Here is a 17,013-nt window from a genome sequence, read left to right on the forward strand (position 1 = left end):
TATCTGGTCACCCTACCCTGGCTTGAAGTGGTTTCCATCATATGCAGGGTTTGCAGTTTGATTCAATGTCTCTCAGCCCCCCCCATGCAAATTGTCCCAGCCCCCCCTGCCTACATACCTTACTCACCGGAGCAGGATTCTCAGTGGAGTCCAAGGGACACCTCGCCTGGGCAACACCTAGATGTGCCCGGGGAGTCAATTGAAACTACACATTGCATTAATGACATGCCAGCGTTATTAATTAGCTCCCATCGGGGTTCTATCACCCCCTCCCCCCCAAGCTGCGATGAGTTATTTGGCAATCAATGGACCGGACACCAGTCGCCGCGATTGATTGACGGGCTCGTGCTCATAATGCTGTCTGCATTGCATGCCAATTAATGGCCATTGTTACACCGCTGGGTTTGCTTAATGATTAATTAATTAAACCCCGTTACATTACACCGCCCCCAGGCCCTGGCTCCACCCGCATCCGGAGGGGGCCTGGCACGCGTGGGCCCTGGGCTTGGTGGGGGCCCAGGCCCCCCGGGGAGAGCGGTGATTGGCAGCGCCCCGTCGTCCCCCACGGGCCATGCCGGGCTTGGCGTGTCCTGCGGCTCTGTCGCTTTAAGAGCCCAGAGGCGGCTGGAACGGGGTCAGAGGCGGGGCGCGAGCGGCCGGCAGTGCGCTCGCGCCGGCTGGCTGAAGGGGGCGGAGCGCGATGTGATTGGTTCCCCGGTCCTCCCTCGCGCCGCCCCACCTTGATGGTCACGTGACTCGGCGGCGGCGGCTCCCGGCGCGCCGGTGGACGCTGGAAGCCAAGATGGCGGCGGAGCTGGTGGAGGCGAAAGTGAGTGAGCGGCCTCCCCCCGGGGGGGGGGCGCGAGGGGTGGGGCCGCGGCGGGGGCACGGGGTTGGGGGCGACAGCGACACGGCCGGGGGCGGCGCCCCCGTTACCCCTGGACCGCGAGAGCCCCTGGAACCTCCCTGCGGGAGCCGCCCCCGGCTCCTGCCTCCTCCGCCGGCCCCCCGCGGGGACCTGCTCGCCGCTCCCCCGCCAGGGCCCTCGCCCGCTAGCCTGGGCCCCGACCAGCCCCGCCTCTGCCGGTCTGAGCCCTCACTCGCCTCCCCATCCCTCGGCGTCAGCGCCGTCCCTTCCCGATCACCTCCTCTCCCCTCTCCCGTCAGCACCGTCCCGTCCCGATCATCTTCCTCTCTTCTCCCCCCCCCCCCCGCCGTCCAGATCCCGGAGACACGCCCCCCCCCTGCATCGCAGTCCTATCTCTGCCGTCCTGTCCCTGGAGACCCCCTATCTCCTGGTGACAGTGCCTTCCTGCCTCCTCCCCCCCCCCCCCCGCCAATAACCTTCCCCAGAGGCGTCTCCTTAATCCCCCTCCCTGGCATCAGGGCCATCCTGCCATTTTATAGCTGACCCTGGAGACCCCAGTGTCAGCCCCTTCCCGACCCTGAGACCCTCTCCCACCCCGCCTGTGTCAGCGCCTTCCTGCCCCTCACGGCCCCAGAGAGCCCCCATCCCTCTGGTGTCACCACCTTCCCTTCCAGTCTGGAGACCTCTTCTCTCTTCTCCCCCCCCCCCCCAGTCCCACCAGTATCAGTGCCTTCCTGCCCCTGCCAACTCCAGAGACCACTTCGCTCAGCTCACTGCCTCAGCCCCTTCTCATCCCCATCCTGATTCCTGAGATTCCCTCAGGGCCTTCTCGTCACCCCCATTGACCCCTGAGATTGCCCACCACCCATGCGTCCCCTACTTTCGCTCCTTGCGACTGATGCTTAAGATTCCCCAGCTACTGCGGTCTCAGCGTCTTCTCACCCCAACACTGAACCTGAAGCTCCCCAGCTTACTCCCCCATTTCAGCACATCATCTTTTACAGCTGTCCTGAAAAAATCATTACAACAGGCATGCTGCTCCCCGCACACCTTGGCTTCCCTCCCCACCTGCTGCTTCATCTTCTCTCACTATTGCCTCCCCCATGTAGTCATTGCCTCAGGTCCCTCCTGCAGTTCTCCCATCCTCACTTCTACTCTTCTCATTTTCCCCTTCCTCTGTGACTCCCTCATGCTGCCCCCTTTCCTGTTCCAATCTCAGCTCATTGGGCTTCAGAGTGAAGAGTATGCAAGTGCAGTTGAGGGTGTGAGTGTGAAGTGATGACATGCAGGTTTCCTCCACTGACATTTTAGGAAATAGTTTTGGAGTGAGGGGTGAGTGAACTGTCCAAATGTCTCCTGTGGGTCAGATTGTTTGCAATCTGCAAACTTTACTCTTCTCCCCCCCCCCTCCCATGGAGGCATAAATGGCTTATTTTATTATCTAAATTGAAGGTATGGAGAGGCTTTCAGAGAAGTGAATATGGAGGTGGATAATGAATGGCATCCAATGCTTTAAATGTTCTGGAGAAAATCTTGATATGTCTATAAATCTGCATAGACTAGAGGATTCTGTGATGTCTGATGTATTTGGAGGTTGTTTAGTGACATGCCGTTTTTTTAAAATATATGAAGTTGTATTATACTTACAAAACATCTTGTGCATAACGAGCCCCTTTAGGGAGGGGAAGACATGCAGCACAGATTCCAAGCCTCTCTTTTTATTGAGTCCAGTTCTGCTATGTGATACTGCTCTCTGCATGAGTGGGGCTCTTCAGTTCCTGCCTGCCAATGAGTGGAATCACAGGTGTACTGTCTGTGAAGCAGAACTGTAATCTCTCAGTGCACACAACAGGGCTTTCATGGTAAAGTTCCCATTCTTGCCAGATGCTGAACACCTCTGAGTGACTTCAGTGATGGTTGACGAGGCTCAGCATCTGGCAGGATTAGGCATTAAGTAATGGAATGACAGGGCAGACCCAGTGAATGCTGTGAATCCTAGAACTGGCTGATGTAGGGCAGAAGTAAAATGTAGAGAACTCTGTTTTTAAATGTGGGCAAAACAATAGCTGACCCCTTCTCCCTGTGTCAGGCCTTCCTCGTTGATTATTGTGGGTAGAAGCCCACCACTCTTCTGAAAGGAAGCATCTTGAAGACTTGCCTGGCTGTAGTGAATTCATTATCTTCCATGCTCCTTGAACACACAATTTCCTGTCTTTTGTTGCTGCCCAAAGCCTACACCTATATTCATTTTAAAATGAATAATCTCACTGGCTAATGAGAACTGCATATTCATACCACTCACTCTGAGTTAGAGGCGTGAGGTTCTAGACATACATTTCTCTGTGCCAAAATAGCCTGTTTTGCTTTTTATTGTTCAAATCTGATAACATCTCTAGACCTGAAATCTGGGTAAATGTAAACTGCAAAAAGCAATTGAGTTAAGCGCTGGTTTATATGCCTAATATCCCTGTACTCATTGTTCCTAATTTCCTGTTCGCCTGGTGTAACTCCCTTGTCTAGGGTGCTTATGCAGCTGCCTTTGCTGTAGTATCTAGGCACCATGTGATCAGTAATGTAGTTATCCTCACAATGCCCCTGTGGGGTATGGACAAGTTCTATTACCCCCATTTTACAAATGGAGAAGTGATGCACAGAGACTGAATGACTTGCTCAGGGTCACACCAGGAGCATGTGGTGGAGTAGGGAATTGAATCTGGGTCTCCCAAGTCCTAGATTAGTTCCCTAACCACTGAACATTTTCCCTTGGTTTGTCAAAGCTCTATTCTCACCTACCCCCACCCCCCTTTCTTCTTTTTCTCACTGAAGAGATTCCAGAACACATCACACTACTAAATGTCTCCTTGCACCCAGATGCATTTGGGATGCATTCTAGGACCGCTTCAGTGAAATAGGAAGTCCTATGGGATTTCACAGGAAAGGGGAAGAATAAAATGTAAGAGGTTAATTCTTTCTGTGGCCTGGTCTACACTTAAAATTTAGGTTGACATATCTGTGGCACTCAGGTGAAAAATCAACACCTATGAATGCCATACTTATGCCCACCTAACCTCCAGTGTAGACACAGCTAAGTCAAGGGAAAAATGCTTCCATCAACCTAGCTACCATCGGTCGGGAATGTTGTGTTCCTGCAGTGGCCAAAAAACCCCTTCTGTCGCTGTAGGCTGTGTCTACATTACAGGGTTATGCTGGCAGAGGTAGAGTGCCATAGCTATGCTACTATAGTCCCCATAGTGTAGATGTGACCTGTGCTTAATTTCACACCCCACAAATACTGTTAATGAAGATGTCTGGATTTAAATCAGTTGCCATTTTCCTTTAAAAGTTGGCTTGTCAATTTTTTCAATGAACAGCAAGAACATTATTTTCAACCTATTTTGGTAAATTAATCTGATTTCTGTATGTCTTTTCCATATCATCAGAAAATAAATATGGAAAACACCTAGTGGGTGTTGATTCCATCCCCTGCAGCTGGACATGTAGGAGTGTTTTTCTGGAAAATTTCTCCTGAATTTTTCACAAACCAGTGAGCAAGCTGCAAGAATAAATGCAAATGTTCAAACGTATTTTCAGGGCTCGAAAAACACTTTCTTCACCTGGGTGTATGTGAAGCTTTTTTTTGGCAATGAGGAAGGGCCTTAACAATCAATCTCTGCAGAATGTGAGCATTAATTTTAATTAATATTTTCTCGCTCTTATCCTTATGAAGACAATCTTCCAAGCATAGATCAATCCTGTGTTGTCTTTGAGTCTACAGACCGCTCCAGTTCCCTCTGAGCTTCCCCAGGCAGAGGAGAGTGAAGTTGACAAGACTGGTCAGTTTCAGTGTTGTTCAAAACCTTAGGATCAGCCTTGAAATTGGTAGTTTCATGGTGCTCCCTCAGAGCAGTAACAGAAGCAGGCACTGGTCCTATTCATAGGAGAGCTGATTGAAGGAAGTGAGGTGTGGGCTGAAGTAGTTGTTAACCCCGAATACACTTGCTTTTCCAACAACCTGATGGAAGATATTTAGTGTCCTTGAGATTGGCACTGTTTCCAGTTGTTACCATGAGATTACTTTGTATTTATCACAGATTTTTTGATAGCAATTCAGTAACTAGCTTGTGTCACTGCTTTCCTATCTGTGTATACTGGATGATGATCAGTAGGTCTACTGTGTATTCCCATTGCACAAACAAGTGTCTAATGCATGGCACATTAATCAGTTGAAAACCAGGTGAGCGAAACAGAAGGCTTGGTGTCACTCTTGCAAGTGAATTTTAATCTTTTGAGTTCCAGGGTACAGGCTTTGGAGAGAATTGTCACTTGATTTATTTATAGCTCCAAGAATCTTTTACTTTAATTTTTTTACCTTTATTTCCTAGAACATGGTGATGAGTTTCAGAGTCTCAGATCTTCAGATGTTACTGGGCTTTGTTGGCCGGAGTAAGAGTGGACTTAAACACGAGCTGGTCACTAGAGCGTTGCAGCTGGTCCAGTTTGATTGTAGCCCTGAAGTTTTCAAGAAAATTAAAGAGCTCTATGAGACTCGCTATGCCAAGAAGAGCTCTGAACCGGGGCAACCACAGCAGCACCGACCTCCAGAGGCACTCTCCATACATTCTTCCTATGACCGTGGGAGCACTGGTGCTAGGACTTCTCTTTCCACACCTAACATTGACTATCCTGCACTCTATGGGAAATACCTTAATGGACTGGGGAGGTTACCACCCAAAGTTGTAAAGCCTGAAGTTCGGCTGGTGAAACTTCCCTTCTATACCACCTTGGATGAACTGCTGAAGCCAACAGAGCTAGGTGAGTCTCTCTCCTATGCAAATACAATACTAATGCCCAGAACTCCATCTGGGAAAGGACGGTGAAAAAGCATGCACGTTTTGAAATGATGGCAGCATTTTTGGTGAGCAGTGAGGCCACATGAGAGAGAGAGAGAGAGAGAGAGAGAAAACCAATGGGTTCTCTCTTAGTTGGTGTCTCTTTATTCAGAATATTCCTAGATTAATTTTTGTTGCTTTTTTAACCTTTCTTAAAGCAGGAGCTGCAGTCCCTTATCAAAGTGACTTGAAAGCCAGTCTTGTTTTGCTGTAGCTTTTGTATCCTTCACTGAAAGTGCTGCCTTTTTAACATATTGCATCCTTGTGTACTGAATCATAATCTGTTCTTGCTCCAGCTAATGTAGCAGTATATTAGGGGAACAGCTGTTTTCTCCGTCATTGTCACAACTAGGCTAAACTGGAACAGTGGCCCTTTCTATGCTGCTACCAGTTAGTTCTATACTTTATCATGGCAAACTTCAAGCTTCCCACAAATAAAGATGACTTATTATTGTCACACACACACACACACACACACACACTTACTTTTATAAACCTGTCATGCAGTTCTTTATGCACCATACCTTGTGTTTTGAGGAGCAGCTAGAGGAGCTTGGAAGATGAAAGAAGCAGCTCCTTCCACTTTGGAGTCATAATAACCAGAGTCTGGGTTAGCGTTGTTATGGTTCTAGGTAGTAACGAGCATTGCCGTAACTGGCTGTAACGTGTTTTTTGTGTATGGCGTAGGCAAAATGGGCCTTTTTGCTATGGTTGTGGCTCCCTTTGCTTTGTGACCCATCAAACTACACCCCTCTTCAATGGCCCATAGAGTAAACATGGTAGCCTCAGGCCTCGTTACAAAATGGACCTTGTTCTGAGCAAAATAAAGATGGAACTTGAGGATCTCCCATTGCTGGAAAGGCTTGGTCCTACTGTGCCGAGATGAAAGCAGTGTTGATAAATGAAAGTAGTGATCTCTTACCAAGATGCAGCTAGATGAACTGCTGCAGTGTCTGCGTGGAGTGGAAAACTGAAGGCATGTGGGAAGCAGCCATTGCTGAATAGCCTCACTAGGCAGAAGTGTGGATTGGTTTCTCTAATGTGGACATAAAAGGCGCTTTCTTTAACCATGTTACGTGGCTCTGAGAAACCTGGCAGAACACAAATCAGATAATACTTAAACTGTCCCCTTTAATTCAAGAGAACATAAATTTTTAGGAACAGGAAACAGCCATCTGGCCCTATGTGCCTGCACTTTCATAATTTCTTAATCCCATTTTCCTGCTTTTTTCATCATAACCCTTCACTCCCTTCCGCCTTCACAAACTAGGCTGGGTATCCCTTGAGGTTATTTATATTCTCTGTTTCAGTTGCCTTCCCTGTTAACTTATTCCATATGTTTATTACTCCTTGTGGAGTTTCCCTATTTACTCTTATTTTCCATATTTCTTAGCTTCTGGACTACTTACCAGTATAAAAAGAAAACTGTATTGACTATATTATACAGGCTTCAGATGTACGTGATTTGTCTGCATAAGAAGGCAGTACAGACATTAAGGCTGTGATGACTTAACCAGAGTTTTAGAAATTGTTCCCTGGGCATGTTTGACAAATTTTTCTCTTTTGATAGGTGTAATTTGTGCTTCATCTGTGGAACTTGGTGTAGGGCAACTAGGTGTGGAACAGATGCTCTTTTTAATCCTGATTTATCACTCCGAATCCACACTAAAATATAGAGTATTTACATTTCTACTTCATCTTTCCAACTCTGGAGGTCCGGCATTGGTGGTGGTGAGGAGTACAATTGCTGAGTATCATTAATGGGGAGCAAACCCAGTGTATGATCCCTGGCTGCTTCAGCATGGCAGAATGTCTATGATGTACTCTTTCATTTTGATAACTGGAAATGAGACTAGTAGGCATCTCTACTGAGATCTGGTTCTGGACTCTTGCTCTCCTAGCATTAACATTAGCAGAGGTGATGTTTATCTCAGTGGCTAACTTTTGTACTTGGCTCAGTAAAAAGATTCCGGTTATCTTAACCCAAGAAAAATGCTCATCACTGTGCTAGTGAACTGTACTCACAAATACACACTAATAGTTTGTGTTTTGGAAACTGACATGTTGACAATTTAACTCCAAGAGTATTAAGTTAAGAATACCAAAGCAAAGTTAGATGTCTATGGAGTTCTACTTGATGAGACCGAAAAAAGAATAAAGAAGACTAAAGGCTTATCAGTTGCTTTGGTTTACTGTACCATCTTAACTTTTACACCTTTTGTTAAAGCAGTGCAACTTCTGTGTGTAGACTAATCCTGAGAGCTATTCTGTAGAAAATTCAAATGCTACTGGTGGTATGCCTTAGAAATATCTGAGACAGATCTGAGATCAAAGACCCATTTCACATGGACATCATAATGTGCCCTGGGTAAATGTCCTGCTACAGAAGACATTTTAAGCATATGTACTGTGATGAGGGAAACCAGGGAATTGTAACTTGTGTATTTCCCTGATTTTAAATGGAAGGATCTTTGTTAATCAAAAGCTAATATGTGCTGAAAACAAGCCTCCTTGAAATTATCACATTGAGATCAAAAGGTGGGCTATATTTAACTTGATCTCTACCATTGTTGTATGCAGTGGTGTAGCCGTTTGGGTCCCAGGGTATTAGAGAGACAAGGTGGGTGAGGTAGTATCTTTTATTGGGCCAACTTCTGTTGGTTAGCGAGACAAGCTTTTGAGCTTACACAGAGCTCTTCTGACCTGAAGAAGAGCTCTGTGTAAGCTCGAAAGCTTGTCTCTCACTAACAGAAGTTAAAAGCTATTACATCACCCACCTTGTGTCTCTAGGCAGACATGCTTTTCTCTGCAGGAGAGTGTCAGATTACTATGCTTGCAGACAAAGATACAGCTTCAGGTGTTAGGGCAAGGAGACTTGAAGTGTTTTGTGCACCAGGTAACATTCCATATTTGGTAACTACATAAACATACAAGTTATACCAATTCAGTTTAGTAATGGATTGAATTAAATCCACACAACTTCCTTGTGTGAACACTTCTCAATTGGTTTAAGATTGTCCACGCAAGGTAGTTGTGCTGGTTTAGTTGAATCGGTACAGCTTTTGTGTGTAGACAAGGCCTAAAACTTAGTATTTGCTGACAGGATGTTTTTGTAGATTTCCCTAGCCATACTGTGGCTTTCAGTAAATGCCTTGGTTTTTATCAAAGATGAACATGGTTTGGTAATAGTGAAATGTGGTGTGGTAGGGAATTTTGGCTGGTTCTCCCGAGGGGAGAGAAGGTGTGACAGCCAGGGCCGCCGAGAGCGGGTTCGGGCCCCGGTGAAAAAATTTTTTCGGGCCCCCCAGCAAGGGTGGACCGGCTAAACAGGGCCGGGGAAGCCGGGCCCCGGTAATTTGTACCAGCTTCCCCCGTTCTTCCCCCCCCCCCCCCTTGGCCCTGGTGACAGCCTGCATGCTTATTGTGGATGCAGAGTGCTGTGGTCTTTGCTTGGAGGCAGTGCCTTAGGAGGATCTGCTGGTGTCATTGTGGGAACAGAGGGCTACATAATCTGTGTGTTCCAGCCACTGTCAGAGTAAACTGTATCTGTTTGCTTGATACCTTTTGATGGTATCTACTTGGCAATTTGTATGCTGCTTTTTATCTAGCCGTGAGTAATAAAATTGACAGTATTATTTCCTCCCCTGTTGAAGATCAAGCTCAGTTCCTGTGTCTATTCAGTCTGTCTTGGGGTATGTCTACACTGCAATTAAAAACCTGCAGCTCAGGCTGGCGTGGCTCAGTCTAATGGGCTGTTTAATTGCAGTGTAGATGCCCAAGCTCAGGCTGGAGCCTGGGCTCCATCACCCTGAGCTCGGACTCCAGCCCGAGCCTGAAATGTAACAAACCACTTAGCAGGAGCTCGGCGAGCCTGAGTCGGCTGGCACAGGCCCGCCACTGGTGTCTAATTGCAGGTATCTGTGCTGGCTGAGGCAACTGCATTCTCTTGATTGCAAAACACACATCCCTGCATTGGACATCCTCTGAGAAATCCTCCCAAGAGCATATTTTCGAGCCATTGGTTCAGTTCTCTCTCTGGGCTAGTTCTCCGAGGTGAACAAATTGGAGGATTTATTGATTCACTTGGAGTTAGAATAAAAAGCGCCCATCCATATTCCCTGAGAACCCTGCCAATTATTTAAAATTATAAAAACAAAATGTAACGGGCTCTCACCCAAGTCCCAGTATGAACTCCACTACCATCCCCTTACATTAGTCAATACGTGTTTTCAAAGGTCGGGGAAATGAAGGGACACTGCACCATACTGTGAAAGTTATCAAATCTGGGCTACTTTGGATTGTGGGGTGGAAGGACACTTCAGAGCTCTTACAGAGAATCCCATGCCAACAGCCCCTTCTCTCCTATATGAAGGGGGAGAATCTAGCATTGCCTCCACTGACCACAACTATGGTAATATATCGCACAAAGAGAGGTGGTGACTTAGGTAGTAGGCTCCCAGGCTATTAAATATGGTGCACTGATGCAACATACAGCTTGGTGTAGGGAAACCCTAAAACTAACGATCCTACTGACATTAAGAGCTTTAAGTGATCATGCTCAGCTGTTCTCAGAGTGGCTTGTGGGTTGGCTTCTCAGAATAAGAATCCTTTATAATTATATTGGACTAAAATTCTAAAGGGCTATGCCAAGTACTTGTGAGTGTTAGAGGTTGTATGTCTTGTCTTAAAGTCTGAGATTTGCTGATCTCGCTCAAACTTCATAATTAATTGACTTCTTTATATCTTGCTATCCTGGGGTTTTAACAGAAATTCATCCCAGCAAGTCACAAAAGCCGCACAGATCAGAAAAGCTTAACTTAGCTCGCTTTCAGAAAAGGCTTTTGGCTGAAACTCATTTTTGATTAAAAGTGCCCAACTCTAAGTATTGAATAGTTTTACACGGTGCCTTTTTTTGCTGTTGGCCAAGCATGTATTTGGTTGTGCCTTAGCAAAAAGACTGTGGAATTCATCTATGAGTTATTTAATACTTACAGTAAGAGTTTGAAAGGGACTACAGTCTCATGCTTCAGGTCATAAACCAACCTCTAGTCGAGATCCACACACACACACACTCTCTCCCTCTCCTCTCCTCTCCTCTCCTCTCAAGTATCTGGTACTGGCCACGCTTGGTGGAATACTGGAGTAGATGGACCACTGGGCTGACCCACCCAGTATGCGCTTTTTTTTTTTTTCCCGCCCCCTAGCTTCTTTTGAATCAGGAATATATAAGAGTTCTTCACTCACATCAGTCCCTAGCAGCCTCCTCTGGTCCACCCAGTAGAGGTGTTGACTGGCTACGGATGAGATGAGCCTAACTCTCTGTCAAGAAAGATGAGTTGCCCAGCTCCTTCATGGAGAGGAATCAAGAAAGATCAAAGGGACCCAGGTGGCTCAGTTCTCTTAATTCTGTTTCCTTTCCTCTTTCCTTCTGCTGCTAGTGGGCTATCCTTGAAAAGGAGGGTTTTGCTTTGACTGATATTGCTTTTCCTACGGAGCTGGTTGCACAGTCGTATTGACTAGGGCTGCTGTTGCTTCAGTCTCTGATTTGTGGTCTGAGGAAAGCACTGCTATGTTGCCTAACAGTCATACTTGTTTTCTTCCCCAGCGTCTGGCCTAGTAGCCCAATTACATTTGAGTGACAAGGGAAAGAGGTAATCTTGGAGTGACACCTCACCCGTGGTGGCTGCCCGAAGCCATTTGGCATGTTGTAGAAGTAGGCCTTTTATGTATTTTTGAGGTAGGTGGTATGCTAGATATCTTGCTGCTGGGAGATACTTTGATGAAGAGAGAGGATTGTAACCTCACATGAAAACCGAATCCTACAGTGATGATGGGATAAGTGGGTGGAGACTGCTTGGGTCATGGCTTTGATGCTGAGGTTTGTACTCTAAATCAGGGTATAGGCATTGCTTTTGGAAAACGTGGCTGCTTTGGAAAAGAAGAGGGATTCTTGCAGGGTGGATTGATTGATATTTTTAAATAAAAGTAATTTAAATCACCAAGCAGGAAACCTTGATTTGACTCATTGATTTTAATTGTTTTGTATTTGTACTTTTTAGTTAATTTCTGAAGAGGTTAATTCTCAATGTTGTAATTTGGAAACTTTTTGCTAACCAGCAGGATACCTACCCTGTACGCATTTAAGCAATTGTGTGAACTTCATATACATTTATTCAGATTTGTAATTTTGACTTATTACATTAGAAAATGGTGAATGAAATATTTATTTACTAGATTCATTTTTACTTGTGGTTTGTGTCGAGCTACATTTGCATGGAAATTGGAATTCAACTAAAAATGCACTAAGGCAGCTTTTAAAAATTTGTTTTGTTTAATTATTTGCATTTAAAACTAATTTATTAAAGGAAGTATTATTTGCAGTTGGTGAGTTGATCTCTGGTCACCATGTCCTTCAAGATTTTAGAACTAGTAGATCTCATCCTCACACCTAGTTTTTATTCATAGATCAAAAAAGGTAAACTAGCTTTCCTGCTTTTTCAACTCCCAATCAGTTTTTCAAATTTGAATTAACTAGTCCAGGGGTAGGCAACCTATGGCACGCGTGCCGAAGGCGGCACGCAAGCTGATTTTCAGTGGCACTCACTGCCTGGGTCCTGGCCTCCTGTCCGGGGGGCTCTGCATTTTAATTTACTTTTAAATGAAGCTTCTTAAACATTTAAAAAAACTTATTTACTTTACATACAACAGTAGTTTAGTTATATATTATAGACTTATAGAAAGAGACCTTCTAAAAACTTTAAAATGTATTACTAGCACGCAAAACCTTAAATTAGAGTGAATAAATGAAGACTCAGCACACCACATCTGAAAGGTTGCTGACCCCTGAACTAGTCTTTGAACTGATCTAGTCTAATAAACTGAAATGAAGAAAATATTCTCTCTACCTGCAGAAGAGGCCACTGCTGGTTAACACTTTAGGTAATGAGTGCTTAGCCAATGAGATTTGCTGCCTCTAAATTGGTCAGCAACTGGGGAGAGGAGGACTATCCCGCTCCCCCTTCAGACTCCCCATGATGTGCATAATATCCAGGAGGTCAGCCTAGATGATCTGGTGGTCCCTTCTGGTCTTAAACTCTGACTTCCACCAGAGCAGTGGTTTGGCTTTCTTTAAAACTTCATCCGCAAACATGTACGGCTTGAATGTTGTTCAGTGTGAGATATTTTAATACCTTAGAGTAAGGTTAGGCCTTAACATAGCTGTCATAATTTCTATTTTAATTAAGCTTTCTTTAAAAAAAAAAATGTATTTCATTTGATTTTTTTATTAAAATTAAACTGACTTTTTTTTATCCAGTTTTTGTCCACTCTGGGTTGTGGCTAACAGTATCTCCTTATCTGTCTACAGATCATTACATTTCATACCTAAAACTGCACCATTAACTTAATGTATTTGTTGACACCTCTTTTCTGTGCCCTTTGGGGCCAGCCTTCTGATGCTATCTTATCACCTGATGTTAGATTGCTTTTTTCCTTTTCCACAGCCAGTCTAATGGTCCCATCTATAAATACTTTCATGTTATGCATTGACACGTCCTTACATTTCCTCCCCCCCGAGTTATCGTCTTCATGCTGTGATTCCACTCATAATGTGCTCTTATTTTAAAGTATGCACCTATTGCCTGATTGGGAAGTTGAAGGAACACATTAAAAAATGGGTGGGACAAATTCCACAGCATGTTAGTTGCCCTGGTAACAAAACAGGCAGGCAAGGAGTGAGCAGTGCATTTTGATCAATGGTGCAAAGACATTTGTCTCACAAATCTCTCCTTTCATTATCCCGCCATGACAAGGTGCCCTTTTTTGGACTATTCATGCATCTCTTTGGCTTTATAGGAGCATCCTCTAATCCCAGAAGACGACGACTTCTCCAATGCCAATTCAAAGAAACTACTACAGCTCTAAACAAACTGTGGGTGTATTGCTAAACAGAAAGTGAAATGAGGGATAGAACACTACTCATTTCAGTAGCACTTGGATGTACGTTGGAGTGTAAAGTCTCCTCTTTTTCTTCTCCTTCTCTTCAGTCCCACAGAATAACGAGAAACTTCAGGAGAGTCCATGCATTTTTGCACTGACGCCAAGACAAGTGGAGCTGATCAGAAATTCCAGGTACTCTGTGCTGTGTATTTTTAAAACGCTGTTAAATGCATAACTTCCCTAACTGTCTTCCTTCCATATTGGGTCTCTGTTCTCTGCCTGGTAACACTGCTCACTTGAGAACACCAGCAGACAGGCTTTTCCCCAACATGAGGCCCATAACCATTTTTGGCACTGTCCAATCTGTCTTCGTTTCTGCAGACTTTCCTTCTGGCTAGTGCGATAAATCCCGGCTAGAATAGTAAGTTTAGGCAGGGCAAACAGCATGCAATTATTGAGGTCTTGAAACGTCTCTTTTAAGCCGACAGCGTGAATTTGTTTGCAGAATCTTTTTTGGAATCCCAGGTTAAAAGCTGTATACACTTTATGCCATTACACAAGGATTCTTCTAATAGCTACCTGAGCAACCGTCTTGCACTCTGCCACTAGGACTTCCCATGACAACTGCGTTCCTCTTCGGTGACATAACTGTCAACCCCAGGAGTGAAAGACACCAGTGCGGGAGGTAAAGCTTACTTTGCAGCTGGCCTGTGACTCTGGAACCTGCTGCCATGAGAGAGCAGGATGATGACAAACCTTTTGGGCTTCTGAGTGAAATGTAAAACTCGGACACAACTTTCCCACCGTAAACAACCGAATAATAATAACGTCACAAATCGGGGCGAGCTTCCTTCTTGAATATTTATTTTTAAGTTAAGTGCTCAAATACTATGGCGATCTACATAGATGAAAGTAGTGCAAGGAAATGCCATTCAAAGGCCAGCAGAGACATGGGCAGACCTTTTGGGATGATCTAACTGAAGACTGCTAACTGTGGAGAAAGGAAAAGCCAGGAATATTTGCATTTGTGAGGGGATTCTCATCAGCTGTAGTCCGATTAGAACATCGCATGCACTCCCTTTAGGGGTTCTAGTGAGCGCCTGACATCAGATGCAGTGCTCCTTCGGGGCAGGTCCTGCCTTCTCTGACACCAGCGAGAAGTATCTAAATATGGTCCCTGCTGATGGACTCTTTAAAGCTGTCAGAGTAACTCCCTTTCCTGTAAGCTACGGGCTGAACTCAACCTGCTGAAAACTTTAAACAATTTAAAAGTAGGATTGGATTGCAAAACACTTTCACTGTCAAATCCAGGCTAAAATTCTGACTTTAATCTGGGCAGAAGTTAGAGTACATCTTGTGCCTGTGTCTAAAACTTTCTATTAAGAACCCCGTATTCTGCTATGCAGCTTTTCGGAAACCAGTTAATATACTGTTCGTTAAAGCTAATAGTGTCAACAGGAATATTCTGTTGGTACCATAATGCTCAGATTCCTTGATTTGAAGGAGCAGTTTTAGTTTACTAATCGAATGAAGAGGGTGTTGTAGGGACATTGTCAGCCTAGGCATAGTGGGGGGCAGAGGGTGGGAATGTTTTACAGAATCTCATCTGCCTGGAAATGTTTCCACAGTCTCTTCATATTTTGATGAAGACAGATATTTTTCTTTAAAAATTTCTCTTCAATTTTGGAAACCCAAACACCAAAACCTTGGTCTAGTGCACGAGAGCTGGAAAATGAAACTAACCAGACTGTTCCTATTTTCCAAAACAAGTGAAATTTTAAAAGTAAACATCACAAACCCTGACAAGTGATTTAAAAAATAAATAAATAAAAAAAAAATCTGTAATAGCTTTAGGTTATTTGTTGATTTGGATAAAGAAGAAAACTGAGGTTTTGTTAAATGAAAGTCTGTTTGTCTTTTGTTTTACCAGGGAGTTGCAAGCTGGTGTGAAATCTGTTCAGGTTGTGCTAAGGTAAGTCTGAATACCATGAAATTAATTAAACCCATGAGGCAGCAAACTAGGGGAGGGAGATCAATAGTACAACATGGTAACAGTTTCAATGCTCTGTGTTCAGTAGCTACTAAAATAACGGATCACTTTAAGCAAGTCCCTTGTTTGCAAGGATAGCACAAGCATCTTACAACATAACTTTCTGCTGCTTTGACCCTCTTGGTTCTCTGCAGATGATTTGAGTTATAGCTTTAATAGAAACTGCTGGTTACATAGCATTCTGCTGTGAAGCCGAATTTGAAGTCTATATCATGTCCTCAGTAGAGATTCCTGGGTGTAATGGGTTTGGTTTGACCAGATGACAAGTTTGGGTGGTACTCCAAGCTGGCTGCTGTTGAAGTCAATAGTATTTATTAGGATAGAGATCTTTTAAATCGCATATGGGATGTAGACATTTAAAGGTCACCATTTCTTTCCAGAATCTGCTACACGGACACTAGTTCCCCACAGGAGGATCAGTACCCTCCAAACATCGCAGTAAAAGTGAATCATAGTTACTGCTCAGTGCCGGTAAGTCAACCCAGCCACGAAGTGTCACTTTACAGCACAGGAAGAATGTGTGTGATTTTAAATGGTTCTGTTTTATTCTGGAAATTCTCTGGTGAATACAGAAGGGGAGCTGCAGTGCTAAAAGTAGATTGTTTTGACTTTGAAGCTCATTGTGTAATGGACTTGGTTTGTAGAGTTCATTAACAGTATTCTTGCAAAACTTCCATGAAAGTGCAATGTCCACTTCCCTGCTCTTTACTAGGACTTGAAGATCTCATCCAAAAAAGTTACTCTGTGCATGAGTAGAATTTTTCAAGGCTGATGTCCTTGTAGCTGAAAAGGGAAAAAATCCACAGCAGTGTCTGGTAAAATAAAGAGGAAAAATGTCTCTCTTTGCTATAGGGCTACTATCCATCTAACAAGCCTGGAGTGGAACCTAAAAGGCCCTGTCGTCCCATTAACCTCACGCATCTCATGTACCTGTCTGCAGCGACCAATCGAATCACGGTTACGTGGGGGAATTATGGAAAGGTAAATGACTGCGTGACTTGGGAAATAAACGAGCATGTGTGTGGAGTGTGCCCTTTCTCCTCATCCTGTCCCTTTCCTTCCTCTTTAGAGTTATTCAGTGGGCCTATACTTAGTGCGGCAAATGACCTCCGCAGAATTGCTGCAGAGGTTGAAAACCATTGGAATCAAACATCCAGAGCTCTGCAAGGCACTCGGTAAGTCCATGTCGTTGTTAAAGTTCATGCAGTCTTCATCAGACTGGACAGTCTGAAGTTGGCTACTAGAAATTTGTGCGGAAACAATTGTCA

The 17,013-nt window shown here is 44.5% G+C and overlaps 1 protein-coding gene across 1 annotated transcript in view; it reads left to right on the top strand.

Moving 5' to 3' along the window:
* The first annotated feature begins 752 nt into the window (after nt 1-752).
* The window catches only part of PIAS4 (protein inhibitor of activated STAT 4), a 33,237-nt gene continuing 16,976 nt past the window's right edge, over nt 753-17,013 (top strand). Inside the window, exons 1-7 of the mRNA XM_065422107.1 lie at nt 753-829; nt 5,251-5,680; nt 13,803-13,887; nt 15,626-15,667; nt 16,126-16,216; nt 16,598-16,726; nt 16,815-16,920. Coding sequence (XP_065278179.1) covers nt 803-829; nt 5,251-5,680; nt 13,803-13,887; nt 15,626-15,667; nt 16,126-16,216; nt 16,598-16,726; nt 16,815-16,920 — 910 coding nt within the window. The 5' untranslated portion in view covers nt 753-802. The remainder of the gene's footprint in view (nt 830-5,250; nt 5,681-13,802; nt 13,888-15,625; nt 15,668-16,125; nt 16,217-16,597; nt 16,727-16,814; nt 16,921-17,013) is intronic.

Source organism: Emys orbicularis, chromosome 24 (assembly GCF_028017835.1).
Source record: "Emys orbicularis isolate rEmyOrb1 chromosome 24, rEmyOrb1.hap1, whole genome shotgun sequence".
Classification (NCBI taxonomy): Eukaryota; Metazoa; Chordata; order Testudines; family Emydidae; genus Emys; species Emys orbicularis.